The sequence below is a fragment of the Eulemur rufifrons genome, chromosome 6 (assembly GCF_041146395.1).
Source record: "Eulemur rufifrons isolate Redbay chromosome 6, OSU_ERuf_1, whole genome shotgun sequence".
NCBI lineage: Eukaryota > Metazoa > Chordata > Mammalia > Primates > Lemuridae > Eulemur > Eulemur rufifrons.
This window is the reverse complement of record NC_090988.1, coordinates 78,432,565-78,448,015: the sequence shown is the minus strand read 5'-3', so window position 1 is coordinate 78,448,015 and position 15,451 is coordinate 78,432,565. Positions and strand designations below refer to the sequence as shown.

The 15,451-nt window shown below is 32.9% G+C and overlaps 1 protein-coding gene across 1 annotated transcript in view; it reads left to right on the top strand.

The window, feature by feature from the left end:
• The window catches only part of CCDC73 (coiled-coil domain containing 73), a 94,513-nt gene that overhangs the window by 65,512 nt on the left and 13,550 nt on the right, over positions 1-15,451 (top strand). Inside the window, exons 12-13 of the mRNA XM_069470565.1 lie at positions 6,117-6,227; positions 10,914-11,048. Of these exons, the coding sequence (XP_069326666.1) occupies positions 6,117-6,227; positions 10,914-11,048 (246 nt within the window). The remainder of the gene's footprint in view (positions 1-6,116; positions 6,228-10,913; positions 11,049-15,451) is intronic.

Genomic DNA, 15,451 nt, shown 5'->3' with positions numbered 1-15,451 from the left:
TGAGCTTAAGTCCAGTACGTATGTATTATTGAATTCTAAAGAGCCTACAGTAGTCATAAGTATATAGTTATGTGTTTCTCTGAGTTAACAGTGACTGTAAATATGATTCCAGGATCTTTTAACTATGACTGCCAATATCTTAGATAATCCAAATGCCTTTCTTTCTTTTTTTTCCAAATACCTTTTTCTTTAACTATCACAATTATTACCTGACCCTTTATAGTACAAAGAGAAACTAGATTTTTTACAGTAAAATTTCAAAGTATCAAGAACAGGATAGAATTGTCAGTTTTTTATTTTGATTAGTAAAGATATTAAAAAACCAAACAATACTGTCTATCATTACTGTCACTTTATAAGAGAACATTTTATCATCAAAAGTATATTGAGGTTATAATCTCAGGATAAAGGACAGTCCTTTATAAGAAAAGACATTGATGACCTTATATTGACATTTTTTGCTGTGGACTAGTGAAAATTTTGTCATGGATCAGTACTTGTCTACAGCCTGGTGTCTGAGAACCATTGATATATAGCATAACAAAATATTAATGTTGAACTGTTGCTGCATTACGCTGCATAGATATCGCAAGTGTTTTCTTGAGCATTCTCATTCCACCTGTACTAAAAGGGATCATTACTCTTGATAATGGCCAACTGTTTTTCAGTGCTCTGCAATCATGCTGTCATGTGTCTTATTCTTTTAGTAGTAAAATTTAGAACATAGCTGAATTCTCAAGATAGAAAATATTTTCTGTGATTTAATTGTAATTTAGTGCAGTTATGAGTATTGTTATATTCACTTGGTCATAGTATTAACAAGAATAATTTACTTAGTTTGTTCCTATAGTCATAGTATTAACTAGGATAATTTACTTCGTTTGTGGTAGATTAAAGCAGTAGCAGATGGTTTCATTTTGACCTTTCACAATATCCATTTTTCAGAGATGGTTTGCAGATTTGTTAATCCAGATACAGATAATACAAAATAATTTCCTGATAGAATATAAACTCCATGGGGATGGCAACATTTTCAATGGTGTAGCATAGGAACCTAAAGCAGTGTCTGGCCACATAATAGTAGCTCATTAAATCTTACTAAATGAAAGAATGATGAACAGTGAATAAACTCATAGTCTTTTCAAATTCAGATATTGCCTGGTCAGGGCTACCAGTGAAACATGTTGAATTGAACCCCACAGTCACTTCTACTTTTGAAACTGCAATAAAATGGAATTAATAAATCCACAAGGACAAGGAAATAGGGGGAGGAAAAGATAAAAATAAAGTATTAAAAGTGGGAAACAGATTGACAATTAGTAATTTACTTAGCACAGAGAGGAAATAGAAACCTAAGTCAAAGATGCAGAAATGGTCAGGAATTACAACTACTGTGTGCCTCTAGAAATAAGGTATGCCATTGAAGCCAAAAACTACAAGATCTATATAAGAAGCCATTCCAACTCCAATTCTCTTCCCCAGGCTGTGCGAATAGGCAGTGTCTTTCTCCTACTTGGCAGAAGATTGGAGGTTTATGTTGGAGAGTTTGAGGGACAGCTGAGGCTGGGAGGGGATCTTGTGGTGTGCTAGAGCCAACCAATGAGAGCTGGTTATTGGGTATTAAGGAATTTTGAGAACTTATTGTTAAACCGATGATAGTTTGACATTGACCATGATGGAAATATATAACACTAATGAAAATAGCAAATGCTACAAATCAGGCAATTTTTTTTTTTTTTTTGACAATCAGTTCACCAGTACATTACTGGGAGTGTGATATTGAAAATCAGGGTGGAAAGTCTAAATTCTAAATGGTGAGACCTCCCAGCCCAGTTTCCTCTTTTAGAGGACAGCTAGCCTAACTTCCCAGGCAAGAGAATGGTTCTCCTTTCAGGGGAAACTAACCTGCCCAAGAGAAAAGATTGTAGCTGCTGCAGTTAAGCTCTCCAATGAAATAGCTCAGTCAGATCAACCTATGGTGAAACCCACCATTTGACAAAACTTTCAACCAGCCTTTTAATATCACACTCTTAAATATGCCCAGATAGTTGAAGATTACTGGGCATTTGAAGAAAGCGTCCAATATGAAAAACAGACAAAACAAACAAATAGGGTAATGAAAAAACCTTGTAGAAACTAAGAAAATATATTTAGTTGAAGGAAATATATTTATTCATAAAACAAGAATTAGAAGTCTATAAAGAAACACTCATAAAATAAGCGAGCCCTTAACTATATTAACAGACATAAAAATATAGTGGAAAGGCTGGAAGATAATGTTGAGATAGTCTTCTAGAAAGTAGAACCAAAAGACAAAAAGGTAGGAAACAGGAGAGAAAAAGAGTCATTCCAAGATGTCTGGTGAGTTTTAGAGAACAGAGAAAATGGAGGGAGGGGAAATGATCAAAGAAATAGTATAAAAAAGTTACCCAGGCCTGGAGGATATGAATTTGTCTTGCCCAATACCAATGCATATCATTATGAAATTTTGTCCTACACATAAGGAGAAGATTCTAAAACTGTAGAGAAAAAAAGTAGGTCATATACAAAGGATTAAGAATGAGACTGGCACCAGGCACAGTGGCTCACACCTGTATCATAGCACTCTGGGAGGCCGAGGCGGGAGGATCGCTTGAGCCCAGGAGTTTGAGGTTGCTGTGAGCAGGCTGACGCCATTGCACTCTACTCAGGGCAACAGAGTAAGACTTTGTCTCAAAAAAAAAAAAAAAAAAGAATGGCAACATAATGGCTTCTGATTTCTCAGTGGCAACAATGGAATAATGAAATACAGAAGACAGTAAAACCATGCCTTCAAAGTTGGGGAAAAATTGATTGCCATACTGTACTCCATCAAACTAATTGTAGAATAAAGACATTTTCAGACATGTAGGATCTCCAGAAATTTACCATCCATGCGTCCTTTATTAAGAAGTAATATTAACATAAAATTTGCACTACCAAGACAAACAAGGGAGTAAACCAAGAAAGAGGAAACTATGACATCTAGGAAACAGGAGACCCATGACAGAAGAGAGAAGGATAACCTGATTTGTGCAGCAGACTGAGAAAGGAATAGGTCAAAATTGTAATGGAAGGATGAATGTCTCCAAAAAACTGAAACTGAGAGAATACCTGAAATAGACAGTTTCTTTTAGATGGGCGTATGGTAGGGACAGGAAATGATCGACATCTAGTATACTGTTTTAAGAACATGATGCTCTTGGTCATTTATTATTACTAGAATAGAGACTGTGGTTTATTCTCCCATATCCTCTGTAAACTCCGTATATCTTAAGATGCGATATGTTATGAGTAAAATAAATACTGTAAAATATTTGTTAGAATGTTAAAGTACTAAGCATCTATTAATTATATACCACTATAAATATTTAGAAACTGCTCTATTATAGTCATGCGCCACATAACAATGTTTCAGTCAATGATAGACTGCATATATGACAGTAGTCCCTCATAAGATTATAATGGAGCTGAAAAATTCCTATCACCTAGTGACATCGTAGCCATAATAACATCGTAGTGCAATGCATTACTCATGTGTTTGGTGTGATCCTCGTGTAAACAAACCACTGCCATTCAACATACAATTATGTAGAGTACATAATACTTGATAATAAATGACTGTGTTACTAGTTTATATATTTACTATACTTTATATTGTTATTTTAAAGTATATTCCTCCTACTTATAAAAAAATAGTTAACTGTAAAACAGCCTCAGGCAGGTCCTTCAGGAGGTATTCCAGAAGAAGGCATTGTTATCATAGGAGATCACAGCTCCATGGGTGTTATTTGCTCTGAAGATCTTCCAGCAGGACAAGATGTGGAGGTGGAAGCCAGTGATATGGATGATCCTGACCTGTAGGCCTAGGCTCATGTGTGTGTTTGTATCTTGGTTTTGACAAAAAAGTTTAAAAAGTTAAAAAAAAAATTAAATAGAAAAAAGCTTATAGAATAAGGGTATAAGTAAAAATATTTTTATACAGTTGTACAAAATGTTATTACAAGAGTCAAAAAGTTAAAAATTGAAGCTTATAAAATTATAATCAGCTAAGATTGATTTATTATTGAAAAAATTTTTAAAATAAATGTAGTGTAGCCTAAGTGCACAATGTTTATAAAGTCTACGGTAGTGTATAGTAATGTCCTAGGCATTCACATTTACTCACCACTCACTCACTGACTAACCCAGAGCAAGTTCTAGTCCTGCAAGCTCCATTCTTGGTAAGTGCCGTATACAGATAATACCATTTTCTATCTTTTACACCATATTTTTACTATATCTTTTCTACGTTTAGATATCTTTAGATACACAAATTCTTGCCATTGTGTTACAGTTGCCCAGAGTATTCAGTACAGTAACATGCTGTACAGGTTTGTAGTCTAGAAGAAATAGGCTATACCATATAGCCTAGGTGTGTAGTAGACTGTACCATCTAGGTGTTTGTAAATACACTCTGTGATGTTTGCATAATGGTGAAATCTCCTAATGACACATTTCTCAGAATGTATCCCTGTCATTAAGCATCACGTGACTGTGTATACATCTATAAATTAAGGAAATGTTACTTTTATAAAAATATTTGTTGGCTGGGCATGGTGGCTCATGCTTGTAATCTTAGTACTCTGGGAGGCTGAGATGGGAGGATTGCTTGAGCTCAGGAGTTCAAGACCATCCTGAGCAAGAGCAAGACTGTCTCTAGTAAAAATAGAAAAATTAGCTGGGCGTCATGGTGTATGCCTGCTTGTAGTCCCAGCTACTGGTAAGGCTGAGGCAGGAGGATCGCTTGAGCCCAGGAGTTTGCGTTGTAGTGAGCTATGATGATGCCACTATGCTCTACATAGGGCAACAGCGATACTCTGTCTCAAAAAAAAAAAAACAAAAAAACAAAAAAATTGTTATCCTGACATAGAGGGAATCAAAATAGGTATTTATTGGGTGCTCTCAAAGTGCACAGCTCCTTATGAGCTAGAGGAGAATCTCCATGTTAAAATTGTAAAATGCTTATAAGGTGCCATGATTTTGCATAATTGTAACTGTGTATTTAATAGAATTTTATTAATATAATTGAAAACTCTAAGTAGATGAAATATTATGAAGCCTTTTAAATGAGATGGATTTATGTATAGTAATATGGAAAGTAAGCAAGACTTTTTTTAATAAACATAGAACAAGATGTATGATATGGTCTCATCTGTATTTTAAAAGATATATTTTATATACTTGTATGTTTATAGACAATTTCTGGAAGGATACCCAAGAAAGTGCTAAAGTGGTTACTTCTGGGGAGAACCGATAGAGGATAACTTTACTTTTTCTTTCTATATCCTTTTGTGTGGCTTTTACCCTGAGTGTACATAGCTTTAATGATAAACAAATGAACTTAAAGATTCCAGATGTATTAGACATGTAGGTAAGAGTTCTTACTATTTATCTTTTTACAGAAGTTTACTTGGATTATCAGCAGACATTGAAGAAACATAATATTAGTGACATTGACTTAATAGCTTTAAAGGCCTAGTCTTATAAAACACTTGATAGTATTTTTACTCTTTATAAGTTTATTTTGGGGGAGGGGTAGCATGGTGTTAATCACATTAATTCAATGAGGTAATTAGGTTAATGTGATAGATATTTAAATTATGCTTAAAAAGTATTAATTTGAAATTAAAATTAAAATTATATTTAAGGGTTTTCTAGCCACTTAATTTCTAAAATGGATAATGGAAAAAGTGTTCTGTGGTAGTTAAATTTCTTTAGTAGGGTTAGGCTGGATTATGCTACATTTCATACTTTTCAGTGCTGCACTTTATATTACTTTTTCAGTACATTAAAACTTATGCAGTGAAACTGAATAATGGCAATGTTTTTATACCCTTTTATAGCCATTTCTTTATCATAACCTCCCCCTATTTCCTGTTAGCTAAACTATAAGCACCTTTCCATTAATTTATTAAAATTATTGTTGAGATAGCACATTATCACTGATCTGTATGGCACTTTCAGCATGTTAGAAGCAAAGGTCCAAGCAACATAAAACACATCAAAATTCATTAATGTGGTATTGATTATTTTTTGGATAATTAATTTTATTGCAGACCCTTGAAAGAGATAATGAGCTGCAAAGGGAGAAGGTAAAAGAAAATGAAGAAAAGTTTCTCAATCTTCAAAATGAGCATGAGAAAGTACTAGGAACTTGGAAAAGACATGTAGGTTTATTAAATGGTAAAATATTAAAATATTTTAAATAGTTGTAGACATTTAACTATTAAATGCGAAGAAAATATTGCAGAAATAATACAGGAATAAAGTCAGACACATTTTTTTTCTTACACTCATATTTCTAAAAAGGTGAATGGTTTTGAAAGCTAAATAAATTGAATAAAATTCCCTGTAATGTTTTCATGAATGGAAGACCACACAAATACGTTTGTGTATATATACATCCATATATATATGCACACACACACATATATATATAATTTGATCTTCCGTATGTGTCAAAAATTGATTTACTTTTTCATAAAACCATTGCATGGTATGTTAGTAAATGATTAAAATAAAGAATTATATATGTACTGTTATTAACTGATCTATTTTGCTTTCCTCAGCAGTTTCTTAAGATATATTAGAGCCATGTTTAGAACTTGTATGTAGTAGTTGAGTTCTATAGTATTAACATTTTATCCATAAGAGTTGATAAGTTATAAACATGGCTGTTTCCTTAAACCACATTTGTTTATTTTACACTAAATTTTAATTTCAGCAAAGTAGATAAAATAATAGTGTAAAATGATGTAAATTCAAGTTGTGAAATATGAAGGTTCACTTTAATGATTGGTAGACCTCCAAAATTGATTATTTTAACATCAATTATATTTTAAATTCTTTTTAAAGAATTAACACAGTAGAAAGTCACTATTTATGAGTTTAAGAAGCTATATTTTACAAAGGCATGATTATGTTTTAGACTATTGTACTAATTATATATTATATTATACTATATAATATTTTATACTTACATAATGTATGTCTAAATACTAGCTTGATAACATTTTCTGTAGATTTTATTTGATTTAAATTTTTATATAAGTAATTTGATTTGATTCATTTGAGGCTAACATGTTTTCTTAATTTATAGTTTGGAGAGATCAAGTCTTCAATAATTTTGATAAGCTTTACTCAAATCTAAGAAAATATTTTGTACTTAATTTTATCAGAATACTAAAAACATAATAATCTCTACCCTAGTAAAATTTATCATTAAGCAACAAGCATACCAATCTTCATTTTAGCTTCAGTTAGTCAATACTGCATCCCAGTACCTCCTTTTCATCCCCAATGTTTAAAAGAAATAGTAGTGTCAGGATAAGGAAAACTATAAGTGAAAAGGAAATATAAATATGCCAAAGATGCAAAAAAAAAAAAATCAGTTGAGCTGAGAAAATTAAACATTCATTTTCTCTGCATCTACAACCATGCCACTTCCCCAAGGAAAAAGACAATTAAGAAAAATTAATAGTTCCACGGATGAGGCCTTGATCTATAAATTTGGATACAATTGGTTTTATCCTAGAAATTTTAGATTCTACAGTCATTTCGCTTCCATTATGCCTTACTATTAAAGAGAATATAAGTAAGAAAAAGCTGCTTTGGTTCTATAAGAGTTTTCGTGAATGTGAGATCAGATTTACTCTTTAATTTTATTTCTGTCTCTGTAAGTTTTTCATCATTCTCGAGTGAAGGACAGTAATAAATAGTATAGCTGCTGAGATTCTATTAAAATGTGTTAAAAAAAAATACAGACATGACAGCTATAAGTTGGAATCAAACTGCTGTTTTATATTTGGTCATTTAAAAAACAGTGAAAAAATGCTGTGCTAATAAAACTTAGTACGTATTTTTAGATAATATATTTAAAATTCATTGAAATATTAAAATAAGTGTTATGTTTATCTGTCTTTGACTAGTTATATAATCAGTAGATAAATATAGACAGACAATAAATGAGGATGTTCAGAAATTATTTAGGGAAAGGAAGGTCACAAAAGGAATTCAATTCACACCGTCTGTTGTACATATACTATGTGTTAGGCAGTATCCTAGACAATGAGTTTTCAGAGATGTCTAAAATACAAAGATTACCAAAGAGCTTACACTCTCAAGGGACAGATAAACTATGGAATTAATCACAGCAGTGCAGAGTGCTTTTTAGTATTATTAACAAAGAAGTATGAAAGCACAAAATAAATCATATCCTTTAGCTAGTTTGGAGAAAGTTTTAGAGAAAAGATGACACTAGAGTTTGGCTTTGAAGGATGAAGAGGATTTCACCAAGCAAAAGGTACCCATTCTCTACCTTTCCATTCCATCCTTTTATCATTCCATTTAGGCAAGAACAGAAACCATCATGGAAGCATGAAACTGCATTTTCAAGAATCACCTGCTCCAAATGATAAATAGGATATGTGGATTGTGACATTGGAGAATAGGTTGAGCTCAGCTTTTGAAGGGTTCCTTGCTAAAGGATTAGGATTTAAATAATGGGAAGCCATTGAGAGTTTTAAAGCAAAGAAATGACATAAACAGACATGTGTTTTAGAAAAAATAACTCTCGCAACACTATGGAGGATGACTTTATGGAAAGAGACCAGTAAGAAGAATATCGTAATAATCTAATAATGAATCTGTGAGGGTATGAATTAGAGTAATAGTGAGAACAGTGAAGAGAGATAGATGTAGGAAGCATTTTGGAAGTAGATTTGGTATGGTTAGTGACATTTTTTATATAGTGGGTATTGGGAGGGGAAAAGCATCAAATATGACTCTAGGATTAATATAACTGATAGAATAATAACGTCACTAACTGACATAAGGAATCTAAAATGAAAAGCAGATTTGCTGGATGAAAATCATAAGTTTAATTTGAGAACTGTTGAACCTATGGTGCCTGCAGGACATCTAGCTTGAAATGCATACTATCCGTTTGGAAATGTGAATCTAAGGAGAGAGGTTGGGGAGGAGATAGGTGATTTAAGATTTACTAGCAAAAGCTGAAAGTTGAAGTTACAGGTGAAATAAAATCATCTATGGAAGGAATAGAGGACTTCAAGAGAAGAGAGCTAAAAAAGAAACTTTGGGAATACCAGCATTTTGTGAGTGGAGGGAGGGAGTGAGCGAGCGTGCGTGCATGCGTGGGGGCGTGTGTGTGTGTGTGTGTGTGTGTGTGTGTGAGTAGGAGAGGAGCCAAGAGCCTGATAAGAACAGTGAGAAAGATAGGATAAAGCGAGTAGTACCATGGAAGCCAGAAGAGGCTGTTTCAAAAACAGGATAGTCAACATGGTCAAATGCTACAGAACTGTTAAATGGTGTGAGACTTGGGGAAAAAACTCCCTTGCTAATTTGCAGGTGATAATTGACAAAACAGAACAATGCAGGCTAAAGTTAGGCTGTTAAGGAGTGATGGGGGGGGGGGTCAGAATTTGAAAGTATCAAGTGTGGACTATTTTAAGAAGTGAGAGACAGAGTAACTGGGTAAAGGAGGAAAAAAAAATAGGAATGTGAGGAGAGCGTATTTGTGGGCTGAGAAGATGCTGATGTAGTGTGAGAGATTGAGGATAGGCAGAAGAAAAGAGAAAATTGCTAGAGCTAGGACTAAGGGAGATAGGAGAGGATGGGATAAAGAACACATGGGCTGGGCGCGGTGGCTCACGCCTATAATCCTAGCACTGGGAGGCCGAGGCGGGAGGATCGCTCAAGGTCAGGAATTCGAGACCAGCCTGAGCAAGAGCAAGGCCCCATCTCTACTGAAAATAGAAAGAAATTAACTGGAAAACTAAAATTATATAGAAAAAATTAGCCAGGCATGGTGGCTCATGCCTGTAGTCCCAGCTACTCGGGAGATTGAGGCAGTAGGATTGCTTGAACTCAAGAGGTGGAGGTTGCTGTGAGCTAGGCTGATGCCACGGCACTCTAGCCCAGGCAACAGAGTGAGATTCTGTCAAAAAAAAAAAAAAAAAAAAAACACACACATGGAGAGTTTAGCCTTGAAAAAATACTTTGCAGAGATAGATTAAAAGATAGTTAATAGATGAAGGGAAAGTAATGTGAATTTATGTCTGCTGGTCTCTATATAGGGATAGATAGAGCAATATTAATTACAAAATATTAGGAATATTATGTGCATTTTTGGGATTTGTGGTAGGAGTTTTAAAATTGTTCAAGAGAAACTTATAATCTTCCATGACAAAAGGGCGTTTTCTCTTCAGTAGAATTTACCTTGTCTCATATTTGTGCCTTCCGTAAAAGACTGCTCTCCCCAAAAAAAGATTATGAAATTTTGTAGGCAGTGAAAGTCCAATTTATAGATATAAATATTAGGCTGAAATGTCAGTTTTCTATGGTACCACTTAATGTTCAGTACTCTTCACCTAGTTCAAATCTGTGTATCCTGTTTACAATAAGAAAATAAATTTTTAAGAAGGCAGTGAAGGTGTAACTTTTATAGAATTTGTATGATGAAAAATAAATTCATAAATTCTCATTTGTAACAAGAGGGATTTAATATACTAGTTAAGAACACAGCCTCTAGATTTAGCTTTGGATTTGAATCTTGACTGCACTTTATATCTGTGTGCACTTGGGCAAGTTACTTTACTTCTGTGAGCCTCATGTTTCTCACTTGTTATTTGGGCATGATAATACTTCATAGGGTTTTTATGAGTATGCAATTATGTTTATTAAGTACTCAGCCCAGTTCAGTAAATGGTAGCTGTTAATATTTGTAGTTACTTCATGATTGGTTTATTCTTTTACTAATTCCCAAAACTTGTGTTAATAATTTTCAGGTAAAACATATTTATATACCTGTTTATTTTGGTTAAATTTTATAATAGGTTGAAGAACTTAATGGGGAAATTAAGGAGATTAAAAATGAATTATCATTACTTAAAGAAACTCATATTAAGTTACAAGAACATTACAACAAATTATGCAATCAGAAAAAGTTTGAGGAAGACAAGAAGTTTCAGGTAAAATTCAAGTAGTTGGGGGGCACAAATTGTTAAATTAAGGCCATCACTGATGATTTTCTCCTTGTTTTACATTTTAAGTTTATCAACTTTTAAAAAATTAGTATATTTCATCTTTAAAGAGCTTAGTGACAAGTAAAAAAAATTAAAAAATGAATATAAGCATATGGTCTGTAGTACATTTTTAGTTAATTTTTGTATACAGTATGACATAAGGATTGAGGGTCACTTTTTGGATATGGATTTACAGTTATTCCAGCATACACATTTGTTAAAAAGACTATTTTTTCTCCCATTGTAACTTCTTTGAAAATGAATTGACCAAATATATGTGGGTCTATTTTTCTTATATGTTTCATTGGTTATATGTTTATATTTAAGCCAACACCATACTGTCTTTATTAGTATAGCTTTTTAAGAAGTCTTAAAATGTAGCATAAGTTCTTCAGTTTTGTTTTTCAAAATTGTTTTTGCCATTCTAGATCTTTAATATTTCCTTATCACATTTAAAGTCAGTTTTTCAATTTCTATTTTTAAAAGTCTGTGAGATTTTGATTGGGATTAAATATTCCAGTCCATGAACATGGTATAGCTTTCCATTTACTTGGATATTTAAAAATATCTCTCAGAAATGTATTGTTGTTTTTAGTGTGTAGGTCTTGGAAATTTTTGGTTACATTTATCCCTGAATATTTTATGTTTTTGAATCCTATTGTAAATAGTATTTAAAATTTTTATCTTTATAATTGTTCATTACTTATATTCAGAAGTATAATTTTTTTTAGATGGGGGTCTCACTGTGTTGCCCAGACTGGACTCAAACTCCTGGGCTCAAGCAATCCTCCTGCCTTAGTCTCCTGGGTAGCTGGGATTACAGGCATGTGCCATTGGACTCAACTTAGAAGTACAATTGATTTTTGTACATTGACCTCATTTTTAGATTAATCTATTGTTGTCGTAGTGATTTTTGCTGAATTTTGGGGTTTTCTATGTATGTGATCAAGTTGTCTGCAAATATGAGACAGTTTTACTTTCTAAAACTCTTGCATACATTTTCTTTTTCTCAATTTACTGCACTATCTAGGACACTCTAATGCAATGTTGAATGACAGTTGTGAGAGTGAGCATGCTTGCTTTGTTTCTTATCTCCGATGGAGAGTAGTCTTTCATCATTTCATATGATGTTAGCTGTGGGTTTTTTGTTTATACTCTTCATCAGGTTGAGAAAATTTCCTTCTGTACATAATTTGCTGAGCCTTTATCATGAATGAGTTTGTATCATGAATGGCTGTTAAATTTCATCAAATGCTTTTTCTAATATGATTGGATTTGAATTGCTAATGATTTGCTAAGGATTTTGCATTGATGAAGAATATTGATCTGTAAGTTTTGTTTTTTCTTATGTTTTTACTTTGTAATCTTTGATCTGGTTTTTATGTCAGGAGTAATACTGGCCTCATAAATGGATTTGTAATATATTTGTTTCAGTGTGTAGACTTGGTATTATTTCTTTATTAAATGTTAGGTAGAATTTATCAGTGAAGCTATCTGGACTTTTACATTGTGAGAATAGTCTTAATAACTAGTTCAGTATTTAAATTATTTACAGGGCTATTCAAATTCTCAGTTTCTTCTTGTGTTGATGTGCAGAAAAGAGTTAACTTAGTGTGCCTGTGGATACTGTCCTTATAAAGACCTGCATAAGGTTGGCCTTTGGCTGACGGCTGGAAACTTGGATTTTGGGGGCTGTTCTCACCATTTTCTAACTGATAAAAATATGGCTCAGTGTGCCTAAACTGTTAGTGTAAGCAATGTGGTTTATTCTGAACATCTGTTTCCTTTCTGAGAGTCTAGAGTTTTGCCACATGCTAGGCAGAGGGTGCCTGCACGAATACCACCCCTACCCCCAAACCTTGGGCCCTAAGTTTCTAATGAGCTTCCCTGGTAGGCAAAGATTTACATATGTTGTCACAATTCATTACTGTAGGAATTAAGGTGTCCTATGTGACTCCATTAGGAGATGACTCTTGGAAGCTTTTACCTGGTTTCCTCCAGACTTCAACTCATGTGCTTTTTCCTTTGCCTATTTTGGTTTGTATTATTTTGCTATAATAAATCTTAGCCATGAGTAAGAGTATATTGAGTCCTATGAGTCCTACTAATGAATCACTGATACTTATGGTGGTCTTGGGGACCCCCAACACAGTCCTTTTGGGTAATTTTTGTCTTTCAAGGAGCTTGTCCTTTTCATAAGTTATCAATTTATTGGCTAAGAGTTGCTCATAATATTCTCTTATTATATTATTCTGTAGGATCAGTATTGATGTCCCTGTGTCATTCTTGATATTGGTAATTTGTATCTTTCTCTTTTTTTCTCTCTTCCCCACCCCCGAGATCTGTCTATCTTAGTTTAGTTAGAGGTTTTTCAGTTTTATTAGTCTTTTCGAAGAACCAGGTTTTTGTTTCGTTGGTTTTCCTCTCATGTTTATTCATTTGCTATTTCATTGACTTTTACTATTAATAACATTCTTCCTTCATTCTGTTTACTTTGGGTTTAATTTGCTTTTTCTTCTTCTAGGTGCTTAAGGTTGAAACTTAGATAATTGATTATTTGCCTTTCTTTTTTTCAAATATAAGCATTTAAAGGTAAATGCTTTCCTCTAAGCACTGCTTTAGTTGCATCCATGAATTATATGTAGTGTTTTCATTTTCATTCAGTTGAAAATATTTTAAGATTTTTCTTGTGCAGTCTTTTTTGACCCATGGGTATGAGTATGACCCATTAGAAGTATGTTGTTTAATTTCCCAGTATTTGAGAATTTTCCTAATACCTTTCTGTTAATGGTTTCAAATGTAATTTGGTTATGGTCAGGGAACATTCTAGCTAAGACTCATCCTTTTAAATATATTATTGCTTGTTTTATTGCCAAGCATGTTGTTCTTGGTGAATATTTCATGTGCTGTTGAAGAATATGTATCATGCTGTTGGCTAGTGGAATATTTTATAAATGTCAATTAGGTCAAGTTGGTTGATAATGTTACTCAAATTCTCCATCCTTACTGATTTGTGTGTGTGTGTATGTACTTGTTCTGTCAATTAGTAGGAGAAGGTATTTGTTCTGTCAATTAGTAGGAGAAGGGTGTTGAAACCTTTAATTATAACTGTGAATTTATCTTTCTGTTTTCAGTTCTGTTGGTTTCTGCTTTTTGTGTTTTTAAGCTCTGTTATTAAGTATATGATTTATGATTATTATGACACATTTATGGTTGTTATGACTTCCTGATTAATTGACCTTTTTATCATTATGAAATGTCTATCTTTATCCTAGTAATACCTCTTGTCCTGAGATCTCTTTTGTCTGATACTCATATAGCTATTTCATCTTTTATGATTAGTGTTTGCATTATATTTAATATATCTTTTTCATCTTGTTACTTTTTTAATGGGAATATTCATTTTTTTATGTTGAATAATATGAGGAAGTCCTTTATTTTCTCTTTATTTGAGAACTATTTGTATTTTGCTATTGTGGTAAAATATACATAACATAGTTTACTATTTTAATCTCTTTTATGTGTATAGTTCAATGGTATTAAGTACATTCACAAGTGAGCATGGTCTTATACCAATAAAATAATGTTTAGAAAAATAAACAGTAGGCTAGATTTGGCCCTTTGGCCATATTTTGCCAATTCCTGCTCTAGAGTGTAATTTATTGTAGTGTATTTTCAAATAATAATATACCAAATTTATGATCAGGTAAGAAACTTACAAAACTACATTACCTTTTTCTCTCTCCAGTCCTTTGTGCTATTGTTATCATATATTTTACTTCTACGTATGTTATAAACCCCACAATATATTATTTATTTTACTCTTAACAGTCAATTACATGATAAAGAAAATTAAAATTAGATAAAGTATCTTTTATATTCATCACCATATTTACTGTTTCTGTTACACATCATTCCTTTGCATAGATCCAGGTTTCCACCTATTATCATATTCCTTCATCCTGAAGAACTTCCTTTAACATTTCTTCTTGTGTATATCTGCTAGTAAGGAATTCTCTCAGCTTTTGTCTGTCTGAAAAGGTACTTAATTCTCCTTAATTTTTAAGGATATTTTTACTGGGTGTAAAATTCTAGATCAATAATCTTTTCCTTTCGTTAATTTTAAGGTGCCATTTCCATTGTTCTCTTGCTTGCTTTGCTTCTGGCAGTAAATCTGGGGCAATTCTTATATGTTTATAATCCCTCTTTATGAGTGTCTTTTTATCTCTGGCTGCTTTTAAGATTTTTCCCTCTTGACTGTTTTCAAGCAGTTTGATTACGATGTACCTTGGTATAGTTTCTTTGTATGTATCTTTCTGTGCGATTTATTGCATTTCTTGGATCTGTGG